This window comes from Saimiri boliviensis, chromosome 8, assembly GCF_048565385.1.
Source record: "Saimiri boliviensis isolate mSaiBol1 chromosome 8, mSaiBol1.pri, whole genome shotgun sequence".
Classification (NCBI taxonomy): domain Eukaryota; kingdom Metazoa; phylum Chordata; class Mammalia; order Primates; family Cebidae; genus Saimiri; species Saimiri boliviensis.
In genome coordinates this window covers 87423594-87451190 of record NC_133456.1, presented here as the reverse complement: position 1 = coordinate 87451190, position 27597 = coordinate 87423594, and the positions used below count along the sequence as shown (strand labels likewise).

At 48.9% G+C, this 27597-nt stretch overlaps 1 protein-coding gene across 1 annotated transcript; it reads right to left on the bottom strand.

The window, feature by feature from the left end:
• Positions 1 to 902: 902 nt before the first annotated feature.
• On the bottom strand, positions 903 to 26485 carry SSUH2 (ssu-2 homolog). Its single transcript, XM_003927115.3, has 12 exons — positions 26324 to 26485; positions 16681 to 16779; positions 16213 to 16294; positions 15422 to 15551; positions 13774 to 13834; positions 12552 to 12676; positions 11437 to 11499; positions 9492 to 9577; positions 8053 to 8145; positions 7387 to 7492; positions 5432 to 5539; positions 903 to 1531 (listed from the first exon to the last, which is right to left on the bottom strand). Exons 1-12 carry the CDS (start codon positions 26475 to 26477, stop codon positions 1385 to 1387), a joined length of 1254 nt encoding a protein of 417 aa, XP_003927164.2. The 5' UTR covers positions 26478 to 26485; the 3' UTR covers positions 903 to 1384.
• Positions 26486 to 27597: the final 1112 nt, after the last annotated feature.

Sequence of the window (27597 nt, the reverse complement as noted above, 5' to 3'; positions counted from 1 at the left end):
AAAATTTAGGGTTCAGCAGCAGCAGGTGAGGATGAGAGTGCTCATCTGCATATCATTCATCAGTGATGCCCTGGGGAATGGCCTCTCTTTCCCCAGCCTCCCCCAACTAGGCCTGTTAAGTCCACATCCTGGAGAGGGGATTTGGGGATCAAGAGAGGGCACCAACTGGCCCTCTGAGGAGCTGCCTCCTGAGGCAGGTCACTCCCTGCTGTAGCAATTCCCTTTTGGGTATGGAGCAGGCATCATGAGATGATGGAGGGTCTCTGGTTACCCACAACCAGATGCACAGCAACCTGCATAGCCCAGCACCACCTCTCCAAAGCTGACTCAGCATTACGTCTGCAGGGCATCCCCTCTGCCACCACCCCCCCCACCCAGTCTCACACCACCAAGTAGGAACTCCTGCCTGTGATGGGTGCACAGAGCATCAAGTTCACATCTTACTCAGTGGGCAGGTTCTAAGGTTAGCCTTTGATGTAAAAAACTGTATCTATTCAAAAAAACTTTCTAAGTTTCTTACACAGACACCATGCTAGAGATTGGCATGCAGACTCTCGGTCCATCCAACACAGCTGATTTGTTCTCCAGCTGTGAAAGAGATCTCTATTTGTCCAATTGGGATGTGCAGGAGGGGTATGCACTCACAGAGCTGCCATCTTGTGAGGAAGCCCTTGCTGCATGGAGAGGCCACGTATATGTGCTCCACCTGACAGCCTCCCTATCTGGGTCCCAACCACCAGCCACAACTGACCACCAAATCTGAGTGAACCAGCTTTCAGATGATTTCAGGCCCCACTTTCAAGCAGCCCCAGGCATCAAATCTTCCAGGTGAGGCCCCAGACATGAGGGAGCAGAATAAATCATCCTCACTGTGGCTGTGTGTGAATTCCTGACCCACAGAATGGGCAGTAACATATTGCACTTTATGGCTAAGTGCACTATTTATTGTGCATTAGGGTCACATAATTTGTGTGTATCCTTAAACATTTTAGTAACACTCAGATTGTCAAAAGGCTCCCACTAGAAGCAGCACACCAGAACGGACACTGACAAAAAGAAAAGCAAAATCAAATCACACGCTTCATCAGGGCATTAACTTGGAGACCAGAGGCAAAACCCCTGCCATTTCAATTATTTCTCTCATTTGTTCTACAGGAACATGTGCGGCTGAATTCTTGTGGGTTAAACATGTGAGGGATGGATTCCATCAGAGGGGCTGCATAAGGAAGTGGAGCTTGATAAACAATAAGCTGGGTTTTCTGGAAGGACATACCAAGGTTTGTATATGATTGTCCAATACAGCCAGCGGTGAGCACACTAGGAGAGCATTGGTTGTCCTCCTTGGCAAACATGAATGGCAGGCTCTGGGGACAGCTCTGCTATGTCACACGATGGTACAACCACAGCAGTACCGCTCAGGATAGTCCACCGCATACACCTGGTGGTCAGTGCCATAGATGTAGTAGACATAATTCTTTCCTTGGTACCAGTAGTGAACTTCTGTGAGGGGAATCAGCTCGATGGTCTGGCGCTAAGGAAATAAATAGCCAAGGAAAATTTCAGTGATCTGTACAAGTCATTCACCTGCTCAAGAACTTTCAGTAGCTCCCTACCATCTATGGCAGGCGTCCCCAAACTATGGCTCGCAGGCCGCATGCGGCCCCCTGAGGCCATTTATCCGGCCCCCTGCCGCACTTCAGGAAGGGGCACCTCTTTCACTGCTGGTCAGTGAGAAGAGCACAGTATGTGGCTGCCCTCCAATGGTCTGAGGGACAGTGAACTGGCCCCCTGTGTAAAAAGTTTGGGGACTCCTGATCTATGGTATGAAAGTCCTGCTCTGGATTTGGCATTTGATACGGTTTGGCTCAATGTCCCCACCCAAATCTCACCTTGAATGACAATAATCCCCATGTGTCATGGGAGGGACCCAGTGGGAGGGAACTGAATCATGAGGGTGGGTTTTCCCTATACCGTCCTCATGATAGTGAACAAATCTCATGAGATCTGATGGTTTTATAAAGGGCAATTCTCCTGCACATGCTCTCTTGCCTGCTGCCATGTAAGATGTGCCTTTGTCCATCTTCTGCCTTCCGCTATGATTGTGAGGCTTCCCCAGCCATGTGGAACTGTGAGTCCACTAACCTCTTTGCTGTATAAATGACCCAGTCTCAGGTATGTCTTGGAGACAGACTAATACAGCATTCTAAACCCTGCTACAATCTGGCTTCAATCTGCCTTTCTAGATGTATCTCCTACTGTGCTCCTTCATGTGCCCTAAGCTCTGACCAAAACTGATTTCTCATCTTTAGCTACCATTTGATTCTAGGTTTCACCAAGTGGGCACAGGCACCCCCACGGGAGTTCCAAGGTGTATGGAAAGTCACCAGCCAAGTAGGACAACTTCCAGAAGCATTAATTTTTAGATGGAGTGCTTGGGGACAGTGAAGGATAAAGTCAGTTTAAACATTTGTATATTAAAACAACCATAGAGTTATTAGGGAGAGGTTTATAATATTTGAATCAAATTTTAAGATAAAACATTGACCCTGGAGACATTTGAAAGTTTGGTGGGCTGTGCCAGGCTCTTTTCAGGATGGGGACCTCATCCCGTCCCACAGCCCCCTTCTCTGGGCAGTTACTCAATAACTTTCTGCAATGATGAGGCCCTGAATGGAAAATAGCAGCCCCATCTTGGGAGCAAATATTAGGCTCCTGTCTCCATTGGCTTTTGGTGCTGTTTTGTTTTTGGCAACTACACTACATCACTGATGTAGGAATGTTAATCCTAATCATTTAAGCCAAGTTTTCTCATGGACTTACTGTGGGCCAGGCTCTGTGCAAAAAAACCCCTAAGTTCTGCACTAGCTGCTCCCCTGTCCCAGATTCCGATTTGGGGAGAGGTGGCATGAATGGCCCAGGGTCAGGCCCTCTTTACTTGCAGGAAATTCTTCCTGTTGGGAAAAGAGCCCCAAGTCCTCTTGCTGTAGTTGATGGCTCGAAGACCCGAGGGAAGAGTTAAACCAGGCCCGGTGGGGAGCTCAGGCTGAAGCCATCTGGCTGCTTTGACGTATCTCTCCATTGCTGAAAAAGTGCCCTGACCATCCCTGGAGACTTGGGTAGTGGGAGGACTCTTGAGAGGCAGGACCCTGTTCTGTCAGAGGAGAGGCCAGGGGGCAGCACGACATTGCAGGAGGAGGAGGGGAATCACAGTTAGGGCACGAAATTTCCACATAGCTTTCTGTGTGAGCTTGTGCTCCAGCTCTCTGGGCCTCAGTTTCCTCATCTGTGAGATAGGAATAATAACTCTTATTTCACAGAGTTGTTGAGACAGCCAAAGAAGAACAGGCAACTGAGTTTTCCTCATATGCCAGAAATTGGAATCCAAATGACAGTTTGGGACATGAAAGGTGGAAGACGCCTCTTGAAATTTCAGTGCGAAGGACCTCAAATAGGGACTAATGGGCACAGGGAGATGGGAGTCCACGTGAATGCTCAGAAGGCCTGGACGCTGAAGTCGGGACGGGGATCCAGGGAGAGCACGGCAGCACCACTGCCCCCACCCCACCTGCCTCCATCTGCTTCCGGCTCAAAAAGTCTCCAAGTCTGAGGCCACAAATTGCCCAAGACATCAATTGTCATCAAGTGGTCATGATGTAATTGCCTGTTTATCTGTCTGTGCAGCTCATCCCTGCAATAAGCAGATTCCAGGTCTCAGAGTCATGGCCACGTCCGGGAGAGGTAATTTAGCCAGCTATGTCCTCATGGTTGGATTCCAGGCTCTAACTTCTCCGTCCTGAGTAAAATACTGGCATGAATCTTTGTCTATAGCTCCAGGACCAAAGGCAAAATTAGGGGGAAAAAAAGATTCAAAGAAGTGACCTCCAATCCCATCATATTCCTGTTTAAAGAAAAATGTCTATTTGCCCCCTGGGTTACCTTTCCTGGCTCCAGGATTTGTTTAGGAATGGCTTGTACTGCCAGATAGGGCCTCGGGAGACCTGGGTTGTAGTCCTGGAACTGCCACCAACATACCGTGTGACTTCCCCTCCTTCCCCTCTGTGGGCCTCAGTTTCCCCAGCTGCCAAATTATTGAAAAACTAGAAGGTTTCATCTAAAAATCTGGACTTCAGACAGTCTGGAAATGCTGGGCCTTGTGCCTACAGAAACCGGTCCCTTTGAATGAAAGGCTCTGCCACCCTCCTTACTGCCTGGCCCTGGCAGGCATGTAGGTTTGCAGTGTCCCTTCCAGCTCCAAGACGGTCCATATTCACTTAGATAAAATGCACAAATCAGGGAGCTGTGCAGAAAGAGAGAGAAGAGGAAATGCTCATTGCAAAGGACAGAAAGGGACATTTTGAGCACCAGGTGCCACACATTAAGCAGGAGGGTTTTGCTGCAAAACCCTGGGAGATGCTTTAATGGTTCTTTTTGCACAGGTGAGAGACTGGCTTTGAAGAAGGGGAGAAGTCGCTGGCCCAGGATCATGTTGGGATGCAAGAAACGCAGGGTCTCAGCCCAGTCCGCAAGGCTCCTTTCTTGGCTGCTGAGTCCCACTTCATGAGGCTCCAGCAAAGCACATTACCAGGCTAAACTCCCACCTTAGGGCCCCCTGGCCGGCTGCGCAGCAGCAGGAGCCGCTCAGGGCTGCTCCGGAGATGTAGCAGCCACCACCACCACCTTGTGGCCATCAGGATACAGCAGCCAAAACCCCAGAGGCTGGGAGAAGACAGGGTTTGGGGTTTGAGAAATGCCAGGGCCTCAGAGACAGGATGCTAGGCACCAGCCAGGCCTGTGATCTTGAATCTCAAGCTTTTTCTTCCCCTATCTAAACACCAGGGAGTCAGAATCAAAATCACATGACATCACATTTGTGCCCAAAACCCTGCAATTTCTTCTGGGAATAAAAATGCAAACTTGGCCAGGCGCAGTGGCTCACACCTGTAATCCCAGCACTTTGGGAGGCCCAGGTGGGCGGATCACACAATTAAGAGATCGAGACCACCCTGGCCAACAAGGTGAAACCCCATCTTTACCAAAAATACAAAAATTAGCTAGGTGTTGTGGCACGTGCCTGTAATCCCAACTACTCAGGAGACTGAGGCAGGAGAATCACTTGAACCAGGGAGGCAGAGGTTGCAGTGAGCTGAGATCGCACCACTGCACTCCAGCCTGGGTGACAGAGTGAGACTGTGTCTCAAAAAAAAAAAATGTTAACTTCTCCCGTGGCACATGATCCTTCCTCTGCATCTCACGTGCCTTGCTCTATGCCCTGGGGCTTTAGGTCAGGCCCTAGCTCTTCCCCCGCTCCTCCCCTTGGGATCTCCCTTACACCTCCACATCCTCATCCTTCTGCTCTGACCTTCTCAGGAAAGAGGGCTCAGCAGCCCAGGAAGAGATGTCAGAGCCAGATGGACCCTTAGCCCCGGCTCACCTGCTGCAGGATGCGGGCTCGGGAGGCCAAGGCGGCACTGTGCTCTGCAATGCCCCTCTGGGAGGCCAGAGAGATGTCCCGCAGGGGGAAGTCCACAATGGGGTACACCTGGGGAGAGAGAGACGAAGACCACCTAGCTGCCCCACCTGGAGCCTGGGGAGTCACTGGGGCTGACTAGAGCCAGAGCCAGACCCAGAGAAGGGGCCCAAGAGAAGGATCCATATTAAGGACTCAAGAATTTCAAACACAGGAAAACGGGGCCTGCAGTCAGTGAGAGAGCCCTATCACCTGCAGCCCACTTGCTCCCCCAGCTGTGTGCCTCCTGTGTACCAGGCATCGTGCTGGGTGCTGGACAAAGCAGCAACCATGTGTGGTCCCCATCTGTGGACTTGTGGGGTCTGTACATGTGTAGCAGAACATGTACAGATGAACTCAGATTCATTTCTCATTTAATATTCAAACCACCCACTAAGGGCCAGACACTGTGTGTGAGCTGTGGATACAAAATGAACCACAAATACACCAAGGCGCTTGCACTCAGCCTATAGCAAGTCCAGCACAGGGGCATCTACTAGGTCCCCAGAGCCCCCAGATCCCCTTCTGCCAGACTTGAAAGTCTTCCACATATTAGGGGCAAGCATGGCCCTCCCCTGGGGCTCCCTGTTCTGCCCCTCATTGTGGAACTGTGGCCCCTCGCTCCACCCTCCTCCTACGTGTCTCCTGGGCCCAGTGCTGCTGTGGACACTGAGGGTGGGACAGCGGTCAGAGCTCAGCACCCAGCAGAGTCAGCTCACAGAATCGCTGCAGCCAGTGATGCCTAGGCATGGGCCCCAGGCTGAGCTGAGCACAGGGGGAGGCCCTTACTCAGATGGAAAAGTGGGGTACAGGGCTTCTGGTTGGGGAGGCCTTTAAGAAGCCAAATTACTGTAGCAAAGAAAGGAGGCTGACACCCCTCCCTATAGTCTGAGGACCCCACGCAGAAGTCCCCTTGAAGCCTATCTCTCTGCCAAGTCCAACGGTGAGAATGAGAAAAGCTTTTCTGCTAAAAACCAAATAGTAAATATTTCAGGCTTTGCAGGCCATGTAGTCTGTCATCCAGCTCTGCCCCAGCATCAGGAAAGCAGCCATGGACAACCTGTCAACAAATGGGTGGGGCTGTATTCCAATAAAGCTTTATTGACAAAAGCAGGCAGTGGGCCGGGAATGCCAACCCCTGGCCCACCAGATCCTCTCCTCTGGCTGAAGGCACCTCTCATGCCTGAGCTCCTAGCTCTGCCCTCTGCCAGGCCTCAAGGCCTCTGCCCCACTGTCCCCTCGCTCCCATGCCACAGGGTCCACTCCCCAACTGCCTTGCATCCAGGTCTGTGCCCAAGATCACTTCCAGAGAGAGGCCTTTCCTGCCCCAGCTGGAACATCACCACCACCCCTCCCTGTCCCTTACCCTGCTTGAGTGTTTCTCGTGCCCCTTCACCATCTGACATTGCTATAAAAGTGTCCGGTGTAGTCCCCTCGGCAGACTGTAAGCTCTGTGAGGGCAGGGGCTTTGTTTTATTTGCCGTGATCTCCCCATGGCCTAGAATAGTGCCTGATATAGGAGGAGGGTCTCACGGTTTGTAGAAGGAAGGAGGGGATGAGAGAGGAAGGAAAAGATGGGGGAGGAAGGGAGGGAGGGAGGGGGAGAGGAAGAGAGGGAGGGAGGGAGGGGGAGGAAGGGAAAGAGGAAGGGGAAAGGGTAGAAGGAAGTAAGAATGGCAGATGGTGGGGGGAAGGACAGAGGTCTGGGTCTGTAAAAGTCAAAAGGAAACTGACAGCCCCCAGGCTCCCCACAGCCTCATCCGTATCTGGGGAGCTCTGCTTCTACTCAACCTGCCCTTCCAAGGAATGCAGCCCGCCACACAGCCAGCGTCGGAGGAGGAACCCAATTTCCTTTATTCCCATCCACAACGCCCTCTTACCACCGAGTTTTCATCCTTAAAGAGGTTTTCTCCTTTGGCTTTAGCAAGCAGCTCCCTGGGACAGTTGAGCCGGTGCTCAGACACAAACTCGAATAGGCTGTTCTTCCTGGAGAGAAGGAGGATGAGGGATGAAGGTACACAGTGCGGCAGGTTAAGAGCATGGCCTTGGCCATTAGACAGATCTGGAGTTGAGGGCTTGAATTGCTACTGGAGGGACCTCGAGACAGTTCTGTAACCTCTCTGAGCCTCAGTCTCCCTGTCTGTAAAATGAAGCTAGTAAGGATAGTGGCAGTTCAGCTCCATTACCTAATTTCATCTTTGCCTGCCAAGCACTTAGCCAGGTGCCTGACACAGGAGAAACCCTTAATGCATGGAAGCCCTGGCTGACTTAGGAGCACAGCAGGAGGCTACTGCTCTATTCCTATGGGAAGGGCTCAGTTGTTGAGCAGCTGCTGCACTAGAAAGTGGTGATGGTGGAATTTGAACTCAGGTCTGTCTGTCTAAAGCCAGTCAGCATCCCACAACCCACGTTGCCTCTTCCCAGGGAACTCTTCCCCCTTCTAAGTCTTGGCAGGTTCTTGCACTGTGAAAGCCCCAACCAACCAGTCCAGGGCTAAGTCCCTCAGCCACCCCCATGTGCCACAGCACTGGGACACTGCCACATACCACATGATGACCACCTGGATGAAGTGCAACAGCTTCTTCTCCCCCTTGCAGGTGGCACACGTCTTGTTCCCCCGCCCTGAGCAGGTGCTGCATCTGAGAAGGGCACAGAGTTAGTACCCTCAGATCAGCTGCAGATCCTGGTGGCTTACAGAGGCTCCCACCTGCACTCCCTTCCTCCTGGAGATAGACTGTGGTGGGCCTGCATTGTTTTCGCCTGCACACCACCCAGTCTTCCTTCTGCTGGCAGTGCCCCAGTATCCCTATGTGGAACATCCCTTCCCTACCCAGCCCACACAGCTCTAGGGCCTGCCCCACCCCTTCTGTGACCAGGTTGGGACCTGGGATGGGCCAATCATCTTATTCCATGTCCTGGCCTCAGTGGCTGATATAAAAATGAGCACATGACCCAGGTGAATGCAATGAGATCTGCCCCAGGATGTTTGTCAGGACTATCGGGGAAGGGACATCTTTTTTTCCTGGGATTACGAAGCTTGAAGCTGCTGGTAGTCTCTTCTGCAGCTATAAGGAACCCTCTGCCTGAGAATGAAGCCCACACAAAGGAAAGTAGAGTGAGAGGGGGAGACAGATTCCCGGCAGTGTTATTTAAGTACCAGGATCCAGCTCGGCCTAAAGCCATCCCTGAAATATACCCCTGGACTTTATTCTTACCTAGGCCTGTAAATTTACTTTCTTGCCAAAGCCAGTTTGAATTGGATTCCTTTCACTTGCAAATGAAGGAAAAATAAGTGTCTTTTTCCCAAAGACCCTCTCTACCAACCACAGTAGAAGGTGCACCAAAGCTTCTCCAGCTGGCTCATCAGAAGGATGGTCCGGGCTTTGATGAGGCAAAAGTATCATTAACCAACCCAACTTTGAGTATTTTTACTCATCATAGTTTAATTTCCATTAAAAAAAATCATAAATATATTAAGGGATAGAATTTACAAAATGCAGTGGCCCAGTGTTTGCAAAGCTGTGAGAAACTTAGCTGATTGTTTAGTCAATCAACTAACTTTCCTTGACTTCTCCATTCAGACCCCAAAATGAATTACAAATAGGGCTTGCCCAGGTCCTGTTCCACAGAGAGTTAAAAATCTGGCCTTCAGGTGGCTTTCGATATTCACTTCCCCACACGTGGGCAGCAGAGGTCTCCTCTCCTAGCAACACCGTCCCCGTCTTTCCTCCCTGCAGTTGCTCTTTCTTCACATCCTTTCTGCACATACTGTGACGAGTTCTAGCCTTGTCCAGAAATGCCAGGCTATGAGAAAAGCTCACCTACTCTTCAAATAGCCACAGGGCACCTACTATGTGCAGAGCTCTGGAACACAGCAGTGACGAGTCAGACAGGTGCCTGCTTGCCTTCCAGATGGGCAGGCAATGAAAAGCCGGAAAGCCGGAAAGTGAGAGCACTTCACTGCAGTGCTGGGAGTGGCGCCTACCTCCGCCTGCCGGACCCCGCGCACAGCTGACACCTCCGGGACTGCTTGGCTTTGCGCTTGGCTCCGCAGCAGGCCGGGCACCGCACCTGCAGATACACCACTGCCTCAGCCCCTGCCGGCCTCCCAAGGAAACAGGGCCAAGGGCATCCTGAGACATGGTTCAAATCCCAGCCTGGTGACCTTCCTCCCCATGGGCCTCAGCCCCTTCATCTGTAAAACAGTGGGGGGTGGGCATGGGGTATCTTTGGATCCTTCCAGTTGTAGCTTTCAAAGACTCCACTCCCTAAGATCCCTGTTTCTTCTGAGGCATCAACCTCTCCTGCCTCTTCTCTGATCCCCACAACCTCCAAGACCTGACCTCGACTAAGTTTTGAGAGGAAGCTGGGGCAGAGGCAGTAGTCAGGGGCCTGGCACTGGAGACAGGGGGGCTCCTCTTGGGAAATGGCCCCAGAAAAGGCCTAGGCTGTGCTCCCACAGCTGGTTCATGGTGGGCTCCAGAGATATTCCAGGGAAAGCCTGAGGGAGGTGGGAGGAGAGGAAGGGACAGAAAAGACAACAGGGAGGGGGTCTGGGAAAGCCGCCGGAGGCAGGTAGCAGGAGTGAGAACTTGGGAGGAGAGAGAAAGGTCAGGCGAAAGCCACCACTGGGACCCACAGGCAGTGCTGGAGTGAGTAGCAGGTGCAAACCCAACAGGCAAGGGGTGGAAGGGCCGGTGGAGAGAGAAGGGTGGAGAAGACAGCTCAGGGTAGCCAGTTCAGAGCGTGGTCAAAGGACGAGGCTCAAATCAAGAGAGCAAAGAACACGAGGAGTTTGGTTTTAGCCCTGGGATAGTTAAAAGCCCTGAAAGTTTCTGAAAAGATGACTAATGGCACTGAGGGGCCTGTGCTGGTGCATAGTGGCCCTTCCAAGTTCAAGTTTACTGGAATCCCAGAATGGGACGTCATTTGAAAATAGTCTTTGCACATGTATTTAGTTCAGATAAAGTTGTATGACCAGGTAGGGCCTAAATCCGAGGACGCATACTTATTAAGAGCCCATGGGAAGACAAAAAGACACATAGGGATAAGGCTGAGTGACAAGGGAGGTGGGGACTGAAGCGGCACAGCCACAAGCCAAGGAACACCAAGGGCAGCCCGCAGCTGCCAGGAGCCAGGAGAGAGGCATGGGATGGCCTCCCCTTCAGCGCCTCCGGAAGAACCAACCCAGCCCACACCTTGACTTTGGAATTCTGGCCTCCAGAACTTTGAGATAATAAATGCTTGTTGTTTGAAGCCACCCATTGGTGATCATGGCTCACAGTAGCTGAAGGTAACTAACTCAAGTGTCCTGTCTGCTTTGTCTCTCCAAGCCTTCCAAGCTTCACCTGCTCAGCACCCACCACGCTGTACGACTAATGGAGTCACTTACTGGTTTCCCCAGCTGACAGGGAGCCCCTGCTAAGAAGAACCCCAGGCCTTGGTCCTCTTACAGGACCTAGAGCAGGCATCCCCAAACTACGGCCCGCGGACCACATGCGGCCCCCGAGCCCATTTATCCGGCCCCCCGCCACACTTCAGGAAGGGGCACCTCTTTCATTGGTGGTCAGTGAGAGGAGCACAGTAAGTGGCAGCCCTCCAACAGTCTGAGGGACAGTGAACTGGCCCCCTGTGTAAAAAGTTTGGGGACGCCTGACCTAGAGGCCAAAGCAAAGCAGGTATGTTGCAGAAGGATGAGAAAAGAAGAGAAAAATTAAAATCAAACTGTCAAAGTGAAAGCGTCATTAGAGACCACCCAACCCCACTTTTCCATTTTACAGATGGCAAAACAGAGGCCCAGAAAGGGAGGATGACTTGCCTGAGATGACCCAGTTACTGCAGGGAGCGTCAGGCCACCAGCCCAGCCCCCTGTCCCCAGTTTCCCCCTGCCACACCCTCACTTACTCACCAATGGTTCACAGATGACTCACCGTGCCCGCCCCATGGCAGCCGCTGCACTTGTACCGCCCACGCCTGTGGCATTTGTGGCATTCCTGAAAATGCAATGCTCTCTTGGGATCTCGTTTTCCAAGAGCCACTTCTCCCACACCCATGACATCACCATCTAAACCAGAGGTGCAGCGACTCAGGACCAGGACAGGAAGATGGCACAGGAAAGGAATGGCCCTTCCCATCTGCCTAAGATTCCAGAAGTCTTGACTGCATCAGGAGATCGTGTCACCCTTTCCTCTGAGCCCTAGCCCAGTCTGGATGCCAAGAAGGGGAGGCATGTTGTGGGAGCCCCACGTCCTAGCTCACACTCTACAGTTTCATACCAGGCTGAACCATGAAGGCTGATGGCATTTGCCCATAAGGTCGTTAATGTGGTCTTTGGGAACCATTAAAAAATGGACAGGGTTTTTATGAAAGGCAGCGAGCTAGCTGCTAGTATTTAATGACTAATTCAAAATATCTTTGCCACCCTTGAGAAAGGAATAGAACACTCTGTTGACTTCTCAAAGTCCTCTTTATCTTAGAACGCTATAAAAATGCATAGAGCAAAATTACACCCTTAAATCAAGTCCGAAAGTGGAAAGAAGGCAGTAACCAGACGAGAACACAGTATGAGTTATCTCAGTCATGCTTTTGTAATCCACTAGGCTCCCCTCCCTTCATGCCATGATTATATGTCCATAAAGCAGGATGGAAGTCAGATTCCATTTCCTTACTGACTCCCATGGAAAATCCCAGAAGGCTTTTAAGTTTTTATTTTATATCAATTTCTTTCAGTACTCTAGCTGTTTAAGGTAAAATAAAGATGAAAACTACACTCAACTGGTACAGGAATGCCACTCCTCACTAAAGCTGGTGATGATTTGTAAATCGGATGATCTCTTTGCTACCTGAACATTCCCGGATTTGCTTGGAACTTTATTTGGGACCATATTCCATATAGCGGGTTTTATCAAATTATGTTTATTTATAACCAAGAAATGAAGCACCAGCCTCAATTTTGGGTTTCCCTTCAAAGGACAAGTTTGAAGAAACATGCAGTGCCTGGAAAGCCACTCAGGAAGAAGAGCAAGTACTCCAGTAATCGTGTTACCTTGACGAGTGACGAGTGAGGGACCTGGAACTTCCTGGTGTCTTCCTGAAACATCGGGGGAACCTGAACCTTGATGTCCCAGAGCCTGGGGGAGGCGCCTCTTTGTGGCCCATCCACAGAGTGGTCTGACGCAGAAAGGGATCATTGTAAGAATGACAAAGGGCAGCAGGGATAAACTTTCACTTATTCAGCAAACAGCACGGAGCCTTCACTTGGTGCCAGGCATGAGTCTAAATCCTGGGGCTACAGGAATGGGTAGACAAGGGGCCCCTTGGAGCCGGTGATTAAGCGACAAAGAGACAGATCTGAGTTTGACTCCTGGCTCTTCTATGTCCTAGCTGTTTGACTTTAGAGAAATTTCTTACCCTCTCTGAGCTTCCACTGTCTCCTCTCTAAAATGGGAATAATCATTGCACCTGCCATACAAGATGGTAGTGAAAATTAAATGGAAGAATGTATATAAAATGCTTAGCACGAGGGCTGGCACATACTTAGGGGCTGACAACAAGAATTGTCATCATTATCATCACCACCCCCTTCACCACCCCACCTTCTTCTTTTTCTTGCTCTGTTCAAGAAGACAGCACACCATGAGAATAAGATGTGATAGGATATGACACATGCTTTGGACAAGAGTTGCATAAAGGGCTCTGAAAACTCTGAAGACTGGCCCATCCTGCTGGGAGAGGAGCAACAGGAAATCCTGAAACGCTTCTTTAAAAAAGTGACACATGAGCTGAGTCTTGAAGCATGGACCCAAATGGTCTGGCAGATTAAACAGGTAGGACCTAGGGCTTCCCAAATAGAGAAACTTAGGCCTCCAGTGGGGACTCAGCAGAAGGTGGGATAGCAAGGGGAATGGGGAGCACAAGGCCCTAGAGGCTTAGGGAGAATTGGGAGTGGCATGAGGGGGTGGGTGAATGCTTAGACACACACTCCTTTACAACCTGGCCCCATGTGGCAGCACCAGACTGTAGCAAAGGCAAATGCTTCGCTTTTGCAGGACCTCCTGCTTCCTGGGCAGAAAGCTGTCATTAAGATCAACACTGGAAAGTTTCTAAGATGAAAGTCCACCCTCTCATTTTGCAGGGGATAAGGAAGCCAAGGCTCCAAGCAGAAGACCGTCTTACTCAAGATGAGTACCTGAGCCAAGTCCTGATATTTCCCACCAGTACCCCGACTTATTTGCCCCAGTTAAACTAATTTCAGACAATTCACTTACTAGTAAAGGGTTGAAATGTCCACTCGCTTATCCTGGATTCACTAAAGGTCTCTAGTCGATACTAAAAGGCAAAAAACAGCACATTCATACTCACGCCTCTTATGAATAAAGAGCATTATGCAAAAAGATGAAGCTCTTCCCCTGCCAGAGCACAGTGGGGAAACTGAGAGGTCCATACACAACACCCTTGGGCTGCTGGAACCAGCTGGCAACATCTATTTCTATTCCATGTGCCCCCAGATGTCTGCAGGAAAGTCAGCCAGCCCCAGGAAATCTCCCCTGACAGGCTGAAAGTGGAGCTAATTCAGTTCCCCATTAATGTATACAAAGAAACTATGAGGCAAGCTTCAAAGCCATAGCTGTCTTTGATAGATGGAAGTCCCTAGAATCTATGGCTTTGAGATTTCCCTTGTGGAGGAATTTATCTACCTGATATCAGGATATTCCTTCTTGATCTTCATCCACAGAGTGACAGAATGGCAAGAGGTCTTGGACATTACCTGTCTTCTCTTTTCACTTGTGAGTAAATGGAAGCTCAGAGAGGTCAGCTGACTTGCCCAAGGTCACATAGCCACACAGTGGCCTCTTATTCCAGATTCTTGTTCTAACCACTGCCTGCAAGGTTCATCTGATTTCTGTGCGAGTATGTGATCCTCAAGGGATGGCTGGATCAGCAACAGTAGAAAATGTGAACGTAAAAGCTGCCCCTCTGCCCTGTCAGTGCAGGAGACAGAAGTGCCTTCCAGAGGTCGGATTTCCTGCGGCAATGAATAAATAATTCCTTGGCACAGACATGATTTGGGGGAGGCAGAGGGAGCTGAAGTCTAGTGGCAGGTAGATGAACCTTTCTCAGCTCATCCCTTGTGGAAGTATGGAGCAAGGACATAGGCTTTGAGGCTGGCAGATCTGAGTTTGAATCTCACCTCTGTCACTTCTAGCTGCATGTTCTTGGGCAAGTCACTCTGCCTCTTTAAAATTCCAATTCCTTGTCTGTGAACCGGTGACAGTGATGCTACCGTATAGGCAGCCATGAGGATTTGACAAGGTGTGTGTGTAGCACACTCTCTGTGATGCCTGGTGTGTTCGAGCTTGTCAGTGGTGTCTGCTGACGTTTACTCCTCTTTTTTTTTTTTTTTTTTTTTTTTTGAGTTGGAGTTTCACTCTTGTTGCCCAGGCTGGAGTGCAGTGGTGTGATCTTGGCTCACCACAACGTCTGTCTCCTGGTTTCAAGCAATTCTCCTACCTCAGCCTCCCGAATAGCTGGGACTACAGGTGCGTACCACCACACCCAATTAATTTTTGTATTTTTAGTAGAGATGGTGTTTCACCATGTCAGTCAGGGTGGTCTCAAACTCCTGACGGCAGGTGATCCACCCACTTTGGCCTCCCATAGTGCTGGGAGTGTGAGCCACTGCACCCAATCTGACACTTGTTCTTCTTATTATTACTCGCAGCCACAGACTAGGTAAGTTGCAGATGGCATTCAATGTCACCATGTCGCGCGCGCGCGCGCACACACACACACACACACACACTGCCCACAGGACTCCCTTCCCCTGGCTACATCACACAAACAGCCCCCAACCGTCCCAAAGCCCCCAGCCCCCCAGCCCCTTGGCCAAGGCTCCCGCAGGCCCTGGTCCCTTACCCTGCAGAGGGTCTGCTGCTTCAGCTCCTGGATGATGATGTCTCCAGCCACTGTGCTGCTGTAGCAGCATTTAGAGTTCACGAAGCTGAGGAGGGCTTCCCGGGCCACCTGCTCTGTCATCACAGGGACTCTGCAGAGGACCGAACAGAGAGGCAGGGGCTTCTGGGAAGGGCCTGTGGGCTCAAGCAGGCCAGCCAGCCTCCTCAATGTGCAGGTGAGAAACTGAGGCCACAGTAGTGGTAAAGCCCTCAGGAGTCCACCTGGGGAGGGCATCTCCCGCAAAAGGGACCATGTAAACAGATGCCCAGGGTGAGAACAGGCAGGTCTTCCCAGAGAACAGCAAAACCACTTTAGTTTAAATGTGGGGCTTAGGAGAAGAGCTGATAGAATCCTGCAACTACCAAAACAAAACCATAGAGAGGAATTGTACCATTTTACAGATGAGGGGAGTAGAAAGGGGTTGGTTCTGGCAGCAGCAGGGCCAGAAACCCCTAGAAACTCCTCTCAGTGAGAGGCTGGATTCAGATGGGGGGCAGCTCCACCTTCCCTCTGCACAAAGCTGGCTGGAAATGCTGAGCTCAGCCCTGAGTCCTCTCACAACAGGGAGGGTATGGGCCTTTCCAGGGATCTAGACTGGGGTTAGCAAACTTCTGCAAAGGGCCACATCATGATATTTGAGGTTTTGTGGGCCACATGGTCTTTGTCTCAATTACTCAGCTCTGCTGTGGAGTAAAAACTCCCAGAGATAATAGGAAATGTACCCAGTCACCGGAGCACAACCTGAAACTCACCTGTGTTCCAATAATGAGGACCAGGACCTTTGCTCCTGGGGCCTCCCCAGGACCTCAGAAGGCGGGAAGAATATCTGTCCTCCTGGAGAAGGAAAGAGTCAGAGGCTGGACAGGCCAGGTCAAAGGAACAAAGACGTGTGGTGGAAGAAGGAAAGACTAATTGAATGTGAGAACAGATGAAGAAAAAGTGATACATTTATTCATTTAATGCATCTAATGCAAAAAAGAATGGGGACTCCAAGACCAGCACCATCTAGGTCTTAGAGGGACCTGTCACAGTCATGGACTGTTCATAGACAGAGGGCCTATGCCCCACTGCTTCCTCTTTCTACCTACCCATGATGAGGGGCTTCCCAGGGTCCCCCCCAGGAAAGGGGAGCTATCTCAGTACCACCCTTTTCCAGAGACATCCCACAACCAGCATGAGCCCTAGGAAGAAACCCAAAGAACCAAGACCCTTGCACTTACTGCCCCCTTGAAGAAGCCAATCATAGCTAGGCAGTCTCTCCAGTAGCTCTGTGGGAGGCGCCAGAGGACTCTCAGCCTCAAAACTGAGATCCACCACACCTGCAGAAAGACAGGGAGTCCTGAGCCTTGGGCAGGGAGGAGAAGGCTGATGAGGACTTCACAGGAAGCTGAAAAATGAAGGTGTGTACATTATAAAAAGCCTCACAGTTTAAGCCAGCCTCACTCTGGCATCCTTGGGACACAGAATACATCTTCAGGGCAGGTGGTAGTAGCAGCAGTCATAATAGTGATGAAAGAAACATTAAGAATGACAGCTCCTATTTGCTAGGTACCTACTCTGTGAATATGCATTATAGGAGGTAGATACTGTGGTGAATTATAGACAGCCACATATTCTTTGATGCTTCCCTTCCCTTGAACCTGGGAAGATATGTGACTGCCTCAACCAAGAGAATACAGTGGAAGCATTAAAAGGCTGCTCCTTCTTCTGCCTCGTGGAGCATTTGTCTTGGAACCCTGAGTTTTAAGTCAGGCTATTGTGCTGGAGGGACCATAAGGAGAGACCCTAAGACTACATGGAAGGAGGTCCAGTTGAGTCCAGCCTTCCAGCCATGCCCACCAAACCAGCAAAGCTGTCCTGAACCCTCCAAGCCATATCAACCACCTGCTGAACACCACTGGATGACCCTAATCAACACCGCATGGAGCAGAAGAATCTCCTGGCTGAGCCCTACCCTAATTGCTGACCCACAAAATCATGAGCTACAATAACATTATTGTTGTTTTAAGGCACTGAGATGTGGGGTCATTTGTTATGCGCCTTCCTTTAGTGGACAATCTTTCCTCTGGGATTCCTGGTAGACCTGCCTAAGACTTTCTTGGAGTCATGTGGAGTCTGAGACTTTTCCTGCTTAGTCTCCTTCTTTCCCTCTCTCCCTTCACAGGTATCAGACCTGCACTGCAGTCTGAAGACATTCCCTCCTCTTTTCCTTTCACAGGTATCTTCAAGAAACCCCTTGCACATCTAATGCCATCTTGGTGTCTATTTCCTGGGTGACTCAAACTGATACACTAATGCCTTTCCCCATTCTACCAATGAAGAAACTGAGGCTCAGCAAGGTTGTGACTTTTCCAAGATCATACAACCAGCAAGTGGTGGTTGGGGCTGGATTCAAACCCAGACTCGTCTGACTCCAAAGTTCATGTTCTTTCCAAGTACAGACAGTCCCCAACTTAGGATGTTTAGACTTACTGATTTTGATACTTTATGATGGTGCAAAAGCCAAACACATTCTTTAGAAATCAAACATCAAATTTTGAATTTGGATCTTTTCGTAGGCTAGCAATTTACAATATGATATACTCTCGTGATGCCAGGCAGCAGCAGTGAGCCACAGCTCCCACTCTACCACTGCCCAGTATAATAAATGCCTTCTTGACTTGTGATATTTTCAACTTACGATGGGTTTATTGGGACATAATCCCTCTGTAGGTTGAGCAGTACCTGTATTTTCCATGAGGCAAAACTATGAAAAAATCATTCACTATATACCGGTTTTCAAACCTAATCCTAACCTGTCAGGTGTGACATAGACACAGGTGGCCCTGAGATGCTGAGGAGGAAGGCGTAATATAAGAACTTGCTCCTGAAGCACTGGATGGTTCAGGAAGCACCTTCCCACACCTGGTGCTTCATTCCACACTCCCACCTGGGGGTGTGGAAGGCAGCACGCTGACCCCATTTGACGTGAGGCACATGAGTCTCAGACAGAGAGATTACTCCAGTAATCCTAGATCACACAGCTGTGGAGTTAGAGCAGGACAGAGGTCCCAGAAGCCTCTGGAATCAGAAGTCTAGTTCCAGCCCACTGCCCCACCCCTTAAAACTGTTCCCACAACCCCTGATACCGGGGGACAAGAATCCCTTGGCTTTGTTTGTCCAGTGGCCAAGTCGGTCACAGGAGTTGACTTCAGATGGTGGCTGTGAAGTGGTCAGTGGAAAGGGACCCTGTCTGTCTCAGTCACTAAAGCAAACTCAGATCAGACTTCCAGCTGAGCTGCCCCATCTCCTAGAGCAGGCGTCCCCAAACTTTTTACACAGGTGGCCAGTTCACTGTCCCTCAGACTGTTGGAGGGCCGCCACATACTGTGCTCCTCTCACTGACCACCAATGAAAGAGGTGCCCCTTCCTGAAGTGCGGCGGGGGGCATGCGGCCCGCGGGCCGTAGTTTGGGGATGCCTGGCCTAGAGACTTTTTTTTGTGGGAGGAACCCATTTAAAGCCTGTAGCTCTTTACCTCCACGAAAGCAAAAATAATATGCCCTGTCCCTTCAAGTTTAATAAAAACAAAGTCCAGACAATAAGCAGATTTTGTTCTAAATGAGACCAGTATAAGCTGATCTGGAAGCGAAGCTGTCAGCAGGTGAGGAAGGAGGAAATCTTGAAACACGTGGCTGAGAACGTAGGGAGCCGGGTGTCATTAGGCTCTCCTTCGCCACCTCCCAAATTAGGAGTGTTCCTGTCCTCTGAGAATAAAAAGTATGATCTGCATCTTTAAGGCTTTTTCTCCTTGCAGAAAACCAACAAAGGAAAGTGGGTAGAAAAAGCTTTGTGATGTAGAGAGTACCTTTCTTAGCAAGAAAAGCCACTTTTGTGAGCAAATGGCTCTGCCAAGAAACGGGAGAGATCTGAGACAGATGTGGCTGATATATAGTGACGTCATCCCAAAGCTGCAAACTGATGCCTGCCAATGTGCATGGAAATCTGCAATATGATAATTCATCTGGAATTACTATTAATACCTTGGTTCTCAGTATAGCTTTGCTTCTAGTTAGTTTAGCAGCATTTGAAGCTATATTAGCCACCAGGGACCCAAGGGTTAGCAACAATTTCCTATAAAGAACCAGGTGGTAAATATTTTAGATTTTGCAGGACAGACAATCTCTGTCTCAGTTACTCAAGTTGTTTGTTGTAGTGTGAAGCAGCCATAGACCATACACAATTGAATACGTGTCACTTTGTTCTAGTAAAATGTTATTGGTGAAATAGGTGGTGGGTCTGATTTTGTCTCTGAGTCATGTTTTGCTTATCTCTGATTTAGACACCCACCTGTGTGTTTACCTAGACATTCTCCTGGGAATGGGCTTGAGGATATCAAAAGACAGAGGCTAAAACCTGAGCCTTTCTAGGGCAAAGGCCCATGCATGTCCATTGCAGTTTCTGTCAGCTCCATTATCAGAATTAAAGATCCCGGTCAGGGCTGAACTGTAGCCCTGAAACACATGCCCAAGCAGTAGAAGAAGGAGGGAATGCATTTAGGACAAATGAACACCCCACTCTCTACCACCTCCCAAATTGGGAATGTCCTTGTCCTCTGACAAAAAATACTATCTGCACCTCTAAGGTTTTTTTCCTCCTTGCAGAAAATCTACAAGGAAGGTAAATTTTTAAAACGTTTCATAGTTGTAGAGTGCCTTGGTAAGCAGGAAAACACAGCTTTGTGAGCCAATGGTCCTGCCATACTTTGACTGGAGTCAGAATCCCAGAGGCAGTGTGGTTAGAAACATGGGTTCTGACATGTCACCTTGGGCCTGGGCTCTCGGCATGATGTGATGCCAAGCAAGCCACACGTCCCTGTAGAACTCAACTCCCTCCTAGGCAGAATGGAGCAACTGATATCAATGGCCATGCAATGAGACAATGTGTACATCATCCTTAGTCCTGTGCCTGGCCTTTAACGAAACCCACTCACTGCCTCCAACCTGAAGAGGTTGGGTCTTCCTTTTCCTTTGTGCTCATTTAAACCAGGAGACAATAGTGAAAATATCAAGCATAGAAAGACGGTCACAGCCCTGTCCCCTGGGATGGCCCTGCCCACCCAGAAGTCTTGGGTCTGTTGGGGCATCAATACTCCTCTTGACGAGAAGACAGGGAAATACCATGCGGCTGCAATGTCCTGCTGGAAACCAAACAAAAGGGGCAGGAAGAGGGGAAGAATAAGAGGTGGGAAACCCAGACTCCATCCCTCAGCCAGGAGCCACCCTGACCTCTCAGGGCAGCTGCAGTTCATCAGAGCTAAATTAATCTTGCCATTCTGTTATGTACAAAAATAAAGGACTCCAGGCTGAACTAAGGAGGATGTGTCATTTCCTGTACAGATCTTGACGGGCACAGCAGAGAATGTGGACGTCATGGGGCATTGTGTGACACCCAGCATGGGACACTCAGAAGGGGCCACCAGCCACGTCGCTGTTCCCATGGTGTTGCAGCTGAGTTTCAGGCAGTCGTCCAGCAGGGCCACCCCGCCCTAACACACGCATTGTGTCCCGAGGTTCCCATAGGGACACTGCAGGCATGATCTCCTTTGTGCTTTATGATAACCAGTTTTCCCTATTTCAGAGAAGAATGAAATGAGGCTCAAAGATGTAATATGGGGCACCTTGCTCACACACGCACAGCAGAGACAGAAACAGTACTTAGAGCTCAGATCCCATCTCCAAGCCCAATGATGTTTTTACTCAGCTGAACACCTTATGGCTCCACAAAACAGCATCGAGTGGATGTTGAGAAGATGTTGAAAAGAGAGTTGCCAAGATAGTGTCTCAGCTCACCAGCCACAAGATACTTTTCCTTTGTATAGAGAGGAATTTTCCTTATGGAGAAAGATGTAATTAATGGGTAACCCCTTTAACTTTCTCTTTTTAAAATGCATTCCCTTGGCTTCAGGTGAGAAAGGGAATCCATGTCCTTTGTCCCTAACTCCACAGTAATCATCTTAAAAGCACTGAAGCGGGCTCAGAGGGCTTTCTATCACTGTCTTACTTGAGTTCGTTTCATACGTTGTCTCCTTCGACAGGTGTGAGGGCCCCTTTTGGACAGGGACCCCTCCCTCTCGTATAGGAACGGCGTTCAACACTCAAACAGAGTGGGGATACACGACACGCACGTAAGTGTTAGGGGAACAACAAACCCACCACGGTGGGCATACTATCGATGTGCACAAGTGCCCTGTGATTTGAGTTAGACCTGAGATGGTGCCAGAAAGATTCAGGTGGTCAAACTCAGAGGCACAAGAATAGAGTGATAGTTGAGAAGGGAATGTGGAATTATTTAATAGAAACAGAATTTCAAATTTACAAGGTGAAAGCAGTTCCAGAGAAGGATGCTAGTAATGGCTGCACAATAATGTGAATGAACAATACTACGGAACTGTACACTTAGAAATGGTTAAAGTGGTAAATCTTATGTCGTATATATTTTATCACAAATAAAAATAACTTGAGAAAGAGTGAGGTGATCATAAGAGAAAGAAAAAAAAGAAGTTCTGTTTTGCCATAAAGAAAAAACAATTGACTCCACTAGTTAAAGGATTTCCTAGAATGACCAGAAAACCTTAACTCATCACCCCTCACCTAACCCCTGCAGTGACTCACTATTACACACAGCTAAATCCAAGCTCCTGAATTTGGCAAGTAAGGTTCCTACATTCCCTTACCCACAAGAGAGGAAGAAAGGATCCCCTGCCCACATGCCAGAGAAAAGCCTCCTATGTGTGCAGACCAGGGTGAGAGAAGGTAAGGCAGCTAACTGTGGAAGCGGGCAACAGTAAGGAAAAAGAACAGAGAGAAAGAAGGAAGGACAGAGATGAGGAGAGCAGAAAGGAAGAAGGAAAGAGAGAGGCAAGCCTGCTGGAGAGAGAAACATGGGTACTTGGGTTGGGAGCCATTAAGAAAATATCTGGAGGAGCAAATGTTCACCACATGGTGAGACAAACATCAAGAGAAGTGGGTGAAGACTTGGGAGAAGTTTTGCTTTAAGTTATGCTTTAAGTTTTGCTTTAAGGCCACCCTGGGGTGCCAAGCAAGAATGCAGCAAATATTGTAATTTTTGTTTTCAATTATTTGGGATTGTTATTTGTCATCATTTTTCAATTATATGGAATGTGAAATTAACACTTCTTAGAAAGTGTTGTCATGCCAAGACAGGGCCACCCTGGGGCTGGGCTTTCCAGAGGTGCCCTGCGGCTTCATATGATACAGACGTTTGTACTCACCCTCACACACCCCATGCCATTTCCGCAGCCCTGGCTGGGGCTGGTCCTGCCCATGGCAATCCTGGGCACCCCCTCCAGCCTCACTTAGCCTAGACCTTGCCAGTTCCAAAGCCTGCCTAAGTGCGGCTCCCTGCCCTGTGCCCCGAGTACTCCATTCCACATCTCACTGTTGTTTGGTCAAATGTCTTAAGAATCCTTTGTAAAAAACCCATCTGGGGTCTGTGTCCCCCACCAGACTTGGAGTACCCCAAAGGTAGATAATGCTTTATTCATCCTCATTTTCCCAGCAATGAGCACAGCACAAAATACCCAACCCACTATGCAGTCTTTGGGGAGTAAAAAAAAATCACTCAGTTTTTTAAGGCCTTGATTTCCTTTCCCTAAAAGCAGGGTTCAGGGAATGGGGCCACCAAGAGAAGCAAATGAGACAATGGATAAGAGGGAACTCTGGAAATGGATTCAGGAGAGCCCTGGAGATCCTAAGCTGTAACAAGTTCATTAAAGCTTTTTAGTTCTTACTCACTTTCCAGAATAGATGCTGTATCTTCCCATTAGGGGCTACCCAAACCACTATGCCCTTCCAGAAATCTGCAGCCTGTGGGAAAGACTGGATGGCCCCTAGAGGCCATGGCTGACCTAGTCAGGAAGGCTGCATTCAGGTGGCTGTGTCTCCATCCAGGGGATGTGGGAGAAACACTGAGTTTCCCTGATCAGTCACCATAGGTCATGGCAGCTTGGCCCTGGCCAAGAAGTCCAGCACCCTTTCCCACCAAGATATACTGAGAGCCTGAAATCTAGTCTTGGTTCTGCATCTCCAGTCGTGGAGGGCAGGGGCACTCTGATGAACAAGCCTTCTGGGAGCAGAGTTGGCCTGGCTACCAAGGGAGAGTCCCAGCTCCTAAGCACTGGGTCAGCGGTGTGATGATGATGTGCCCTCAGATCAGGAATCTCACTCATGAGCTCAACCCTGCCCCTCTCCACAGGGACACATGGCCAGGAGTAAGGAAGACCAGGAAAGCTGCCTCCTAAAATTACCAGGGGCTGTATTTATAGCCCATCTTATGCTCTTGATCACTATTTCTGGGAGAGGTTTCAGTCTACAATCAAAGAAGTTCTATCATAAGAGATACAGTACACAGAATAAGAGAAGGGATTTTTTTCTCTGCTACTCTGTACTAGGATACTGCACTCTAAGAAAAAAAGTGATTACCTATGGGATGGTTGAAGAAATAGGATCTGGTTAGGCTTGCAAAGACTTACAGGGCTCTTATTTTAAACAGAGAACAGACATTCTGAATAGACCTGGGTCCTGGAATCAAGAACAAAGAGTAGAAGCTCCAGGGAGAGAGTGAGCAATTCGATGTAAGAACGAACTTTGGACAGTCTCGGCTACAGAAATAGGACCACATCAATGGAAGTGTTCCAGCCAAGGTGGGAGAGGCTGCCCTAGTCAGAGATGCTGTCACAGGCAGCCAGCACCTGAGGGTGATAACAAAAGGCCTCTTTGAGGAGACTTGCGCATAGGTGCCACATCCCAGAATGTTCCTATCCATGCACTATGGTCCCAAAATGTGTCATTGGAGGAAGGTTTCCTCCCTCTGAAGTCACTCACCTTATAGACCTGAAAAGTAAGGGGGCAACACTTTAGTGCCTTGAAAGGTAACTTGATTGGATGAAATGGGCAATCACCTCTCCCCTGAACAGGTACATTCAAATTATGTCAGGCCTGTAGCAGACTCCTTTTCTGACACTTGGAGAGAAAAAAATCTACCTAGTTTCTGATTTCATTGACTTAACTTCTTCTAAGAGTTTACCCGGGTGCCCCCATAGCTTGCAGTATACCCCAAATGCTCACTTGAGTTCCATCACATCTGAGACCAGCACTCAGGGCAACCCTGTGAAATACTCAGACTTGTAATGGGGCCAAAGCTTTCACCTTTCTCTCACCTTGCTCACCAAAAGGCATGAGGTCAAAACAGGAACTACACAGGAGATCATATTTCCCATTAATAGCAGTTTACCCAAAGCTCTGTGGACCTGATCATTTCCTAGGGTCACTATTAACTCCATGTCTACTCTGGGCTGGTGATGTATCTGGCACTTTGCATCCATTGAATTTTTGACCAATCCTGCAATATGACACCATCCCTTTAAAAAAAATTATGGAAAATGAAGTTCAGAGAGGTTAAGTGACTTGAGGAAAGTCACCCAGCAACTAGGAGGCAGAGCTTAGGTTTGAATCCAGATCTGACCTACTTCAGTGCTACTATGAGAAACTCCAATAATAAATGGAAAGACGGTGTTTTGAAGAAAAAAGATTGCATTAGAATGTTATTTTAAGCTTATTAGAATGAGACTGTGGATACACAATTTCCAATATATTAGAGGTCAGATCAGGTCCTCCTCAAAAACATGCTAAAATATCTCCAGGCAGTCTTTCACTTAAATATAAAAAAAATATTCCATCAAAATTTAAATTGAGCTCTCTGAGTTTAGTATAGGTTAATTTCATATTCTATTTCAGGTCTAAAACTTAAAGCTCTCAGAGACCAACATTAAAGACAAGAAAGAGTGTTATGCCTGCAAAGAAGCTCCAGTGTCATCAAGTCCGGTGACTATGAAGATATGTTACTGTCATGGGACTCTCTGGATTCAGATGAAAGCTATAGACCTCTCTCCACATCCCCCAAAAAGCATGCTCAAAAAAACATTTTGCCCACACCCTTGTGGTCCTCAGATTAAAAACTCCTAAACCAGTCTTACTTTATAAATGAGAAGATTGCCGCTCTGAGTAGTTAAGTGATTTGCCCAAGATCACACAGCCAATTCAGAGCAGAGCCAGGACTTGAACCCTGGCCTCCCACTTCTCAGTCCCATGCTTTTTCTACCCCACTGCACTGCCTGTTTCAAATTCAGAGTCAAAAATTTTCTTTTTTAAAACATAGCACATTTCTTCCTGAAATACCATTTCCTTCATGTTTTTAAATAGCCCTGAGAGTCCATTGTATGTCTGTCCTAGTAGTAACAGGATGGGGTCATCTGGGCTACGTTTCATGAGCAGTAATGAACCAGCCTGCTGTTTGCTAGAGAACGATCATGAGTGAAGACTTTTCCCAACCTTTCTGTTAACCTCATCTCAGAACAGAACCCAATTGTGACTGGAATAAGAATCCTGAAAATCTCACTTACATTTGGCTGGGAGGGGAGAGAGACTGCCAACTAGAGAACAGAAGAAAAAGGAAAAACAATATAAGGATTGCACCATGTCACTGTGACAGAGAGAAAAGTTCTCAATTTGTTTTTCACCTTCCTTCTCCATTGTCCAAAGGCACATAACAGAAGAAGAGATTGCAAGCTATGGTAGGCTTTACCCACAAGAGGAAGGAAGGAAGGGATGCTCTTGGCAACCCAGACGCAGACCCAGAACCACATTTAGGGCAGATGGGAGACTTCACACAGTACTAGCTATGGAGCTTATTAGAAAAGACTAGGGATACACAACTTCCAACATGAGAGGTTGGATTAAGGCCTCAAATGCAGGCTGAAATATCTCCACACAGTCTTCCATGCCATCTTCAAGGCTCTACTTACTGTCATCTTCACTCAGATCCCTGTCCATGGTCCAGACGTTCTGCCAGAGAGATGTCTGCCCTTCTAGTGTGCTTCGACCAATGTGCTCTGATGGAGCCCCTCCCAGAACAGCAGGCCTATTGTTACTCAGTTTGAATACAACAGAGAGAAACATCTACATCATTAATCATAGCAGCTGCTCTACACCCAATCCACCGGGTTCTGGGAGCTCCTCCTCCACAAGAGCCTTCTACCGGCCAAGCTCTTGTGGATACTTCTAGTTACTTGTGTCCTCATGGCACCCCTTGAGAGGGGCACTGGTATTATGCCCAATTTTCTGAGCAGGATGAAAGATTCAAACCCTCATCGGTCTGACTATCCAGACAGAGTGCCTGACCACTGAGCTACATTGCCCAGCTGTAGGAGGTAGACTCCTAAGTATGACTCCTAAGAGAAAGGTCATAACCACAAGGAGGCAACCTCCCCAAGGGGGATATTATATACAAATACTCAGGCTGGATGGGGTCTCTGAGGTCTTGACCATCACCAACCTCATCTCCCTGGGGAAGAAACAAGCCTGGGATTGTGAGGCCATACTGCAAAGCCACACAGCACTTCGTTGGCAGAGCTGGCTCCCAACCCGGCCACATGGGTCACTACTGTTGCCACACCAGCCTCATCCCCTGTGAAACATCTGTGGATTTGTAAAAGGGCTTTTCCTAAACCTTTCCCATTGGAGTCTGATAGCCCTTCAGCCTCAGTCCTTAGAAGACCATCCTCCTCTGCATGAGTCTAAACACAGAGCTCGTAAGCTGGTCCTCAAGGCTCTAGGGGTCCCAGCCCCTCCACTGCATCCTTGGCAATCACTCCTCTGCAGCTGGGCCTCAGGTTCCCTGGCAAGGGTGAAGAAAGTGCCTATGCCTTGACTTCCCCATCCCGGTAATGCCCGTGGGATGTGCCATGATACTCCTCAACGACACCCTGGGATTGCCTTCACCAGGGGAAGCACCAGGACTACTTTGTCAGTGACCTAAAATTTGGCCTGTCTGGGAGGGCCACACTGCACATGGAGATGGCTCCCAGCTCTCCATAAAGAGCGTGTCTTTTTTCTCTCTACTGCCTTCACCCTCGTCACTGACTGCCCATCGCCGACAGCATGCAAATGCAATCTTCCACAGTATTCACAATTTCAAAAACGCTTCTTAGGTAACTCAGTCCTCACAAATAGGTTTTTATGGCTGGTAGGAGCACTGGATTTCTTATACTTGAGAGTCAGATAAGTTTCATTACTGTGT

Excerpts from the sequence above, each read along its gene's own strand:
- SSUH2 (XM_003927115.3), bottom strand. The coding sequence starts at position 26,477 with ATGTTTCTCTCTGTTGTATTCAAACTGAGTAACAATAGGCCTGCTGTT. Across the intron at positions 13,835-15,421 it reads AGCAGCAGACCCTCTGCAGG|TATCGACTAGAGACCTTTAG; the intron begins GTAAGGGACCAG and ends TTTGCCTTTTAG. Across the intron at positions 11,500-12,551 it reads CTCACTCGTCACTCGTCAAG|GAATGCCACAAATGCCACAG; the intron begins GTAACACGATTA and ends TTGCATTTTCAG.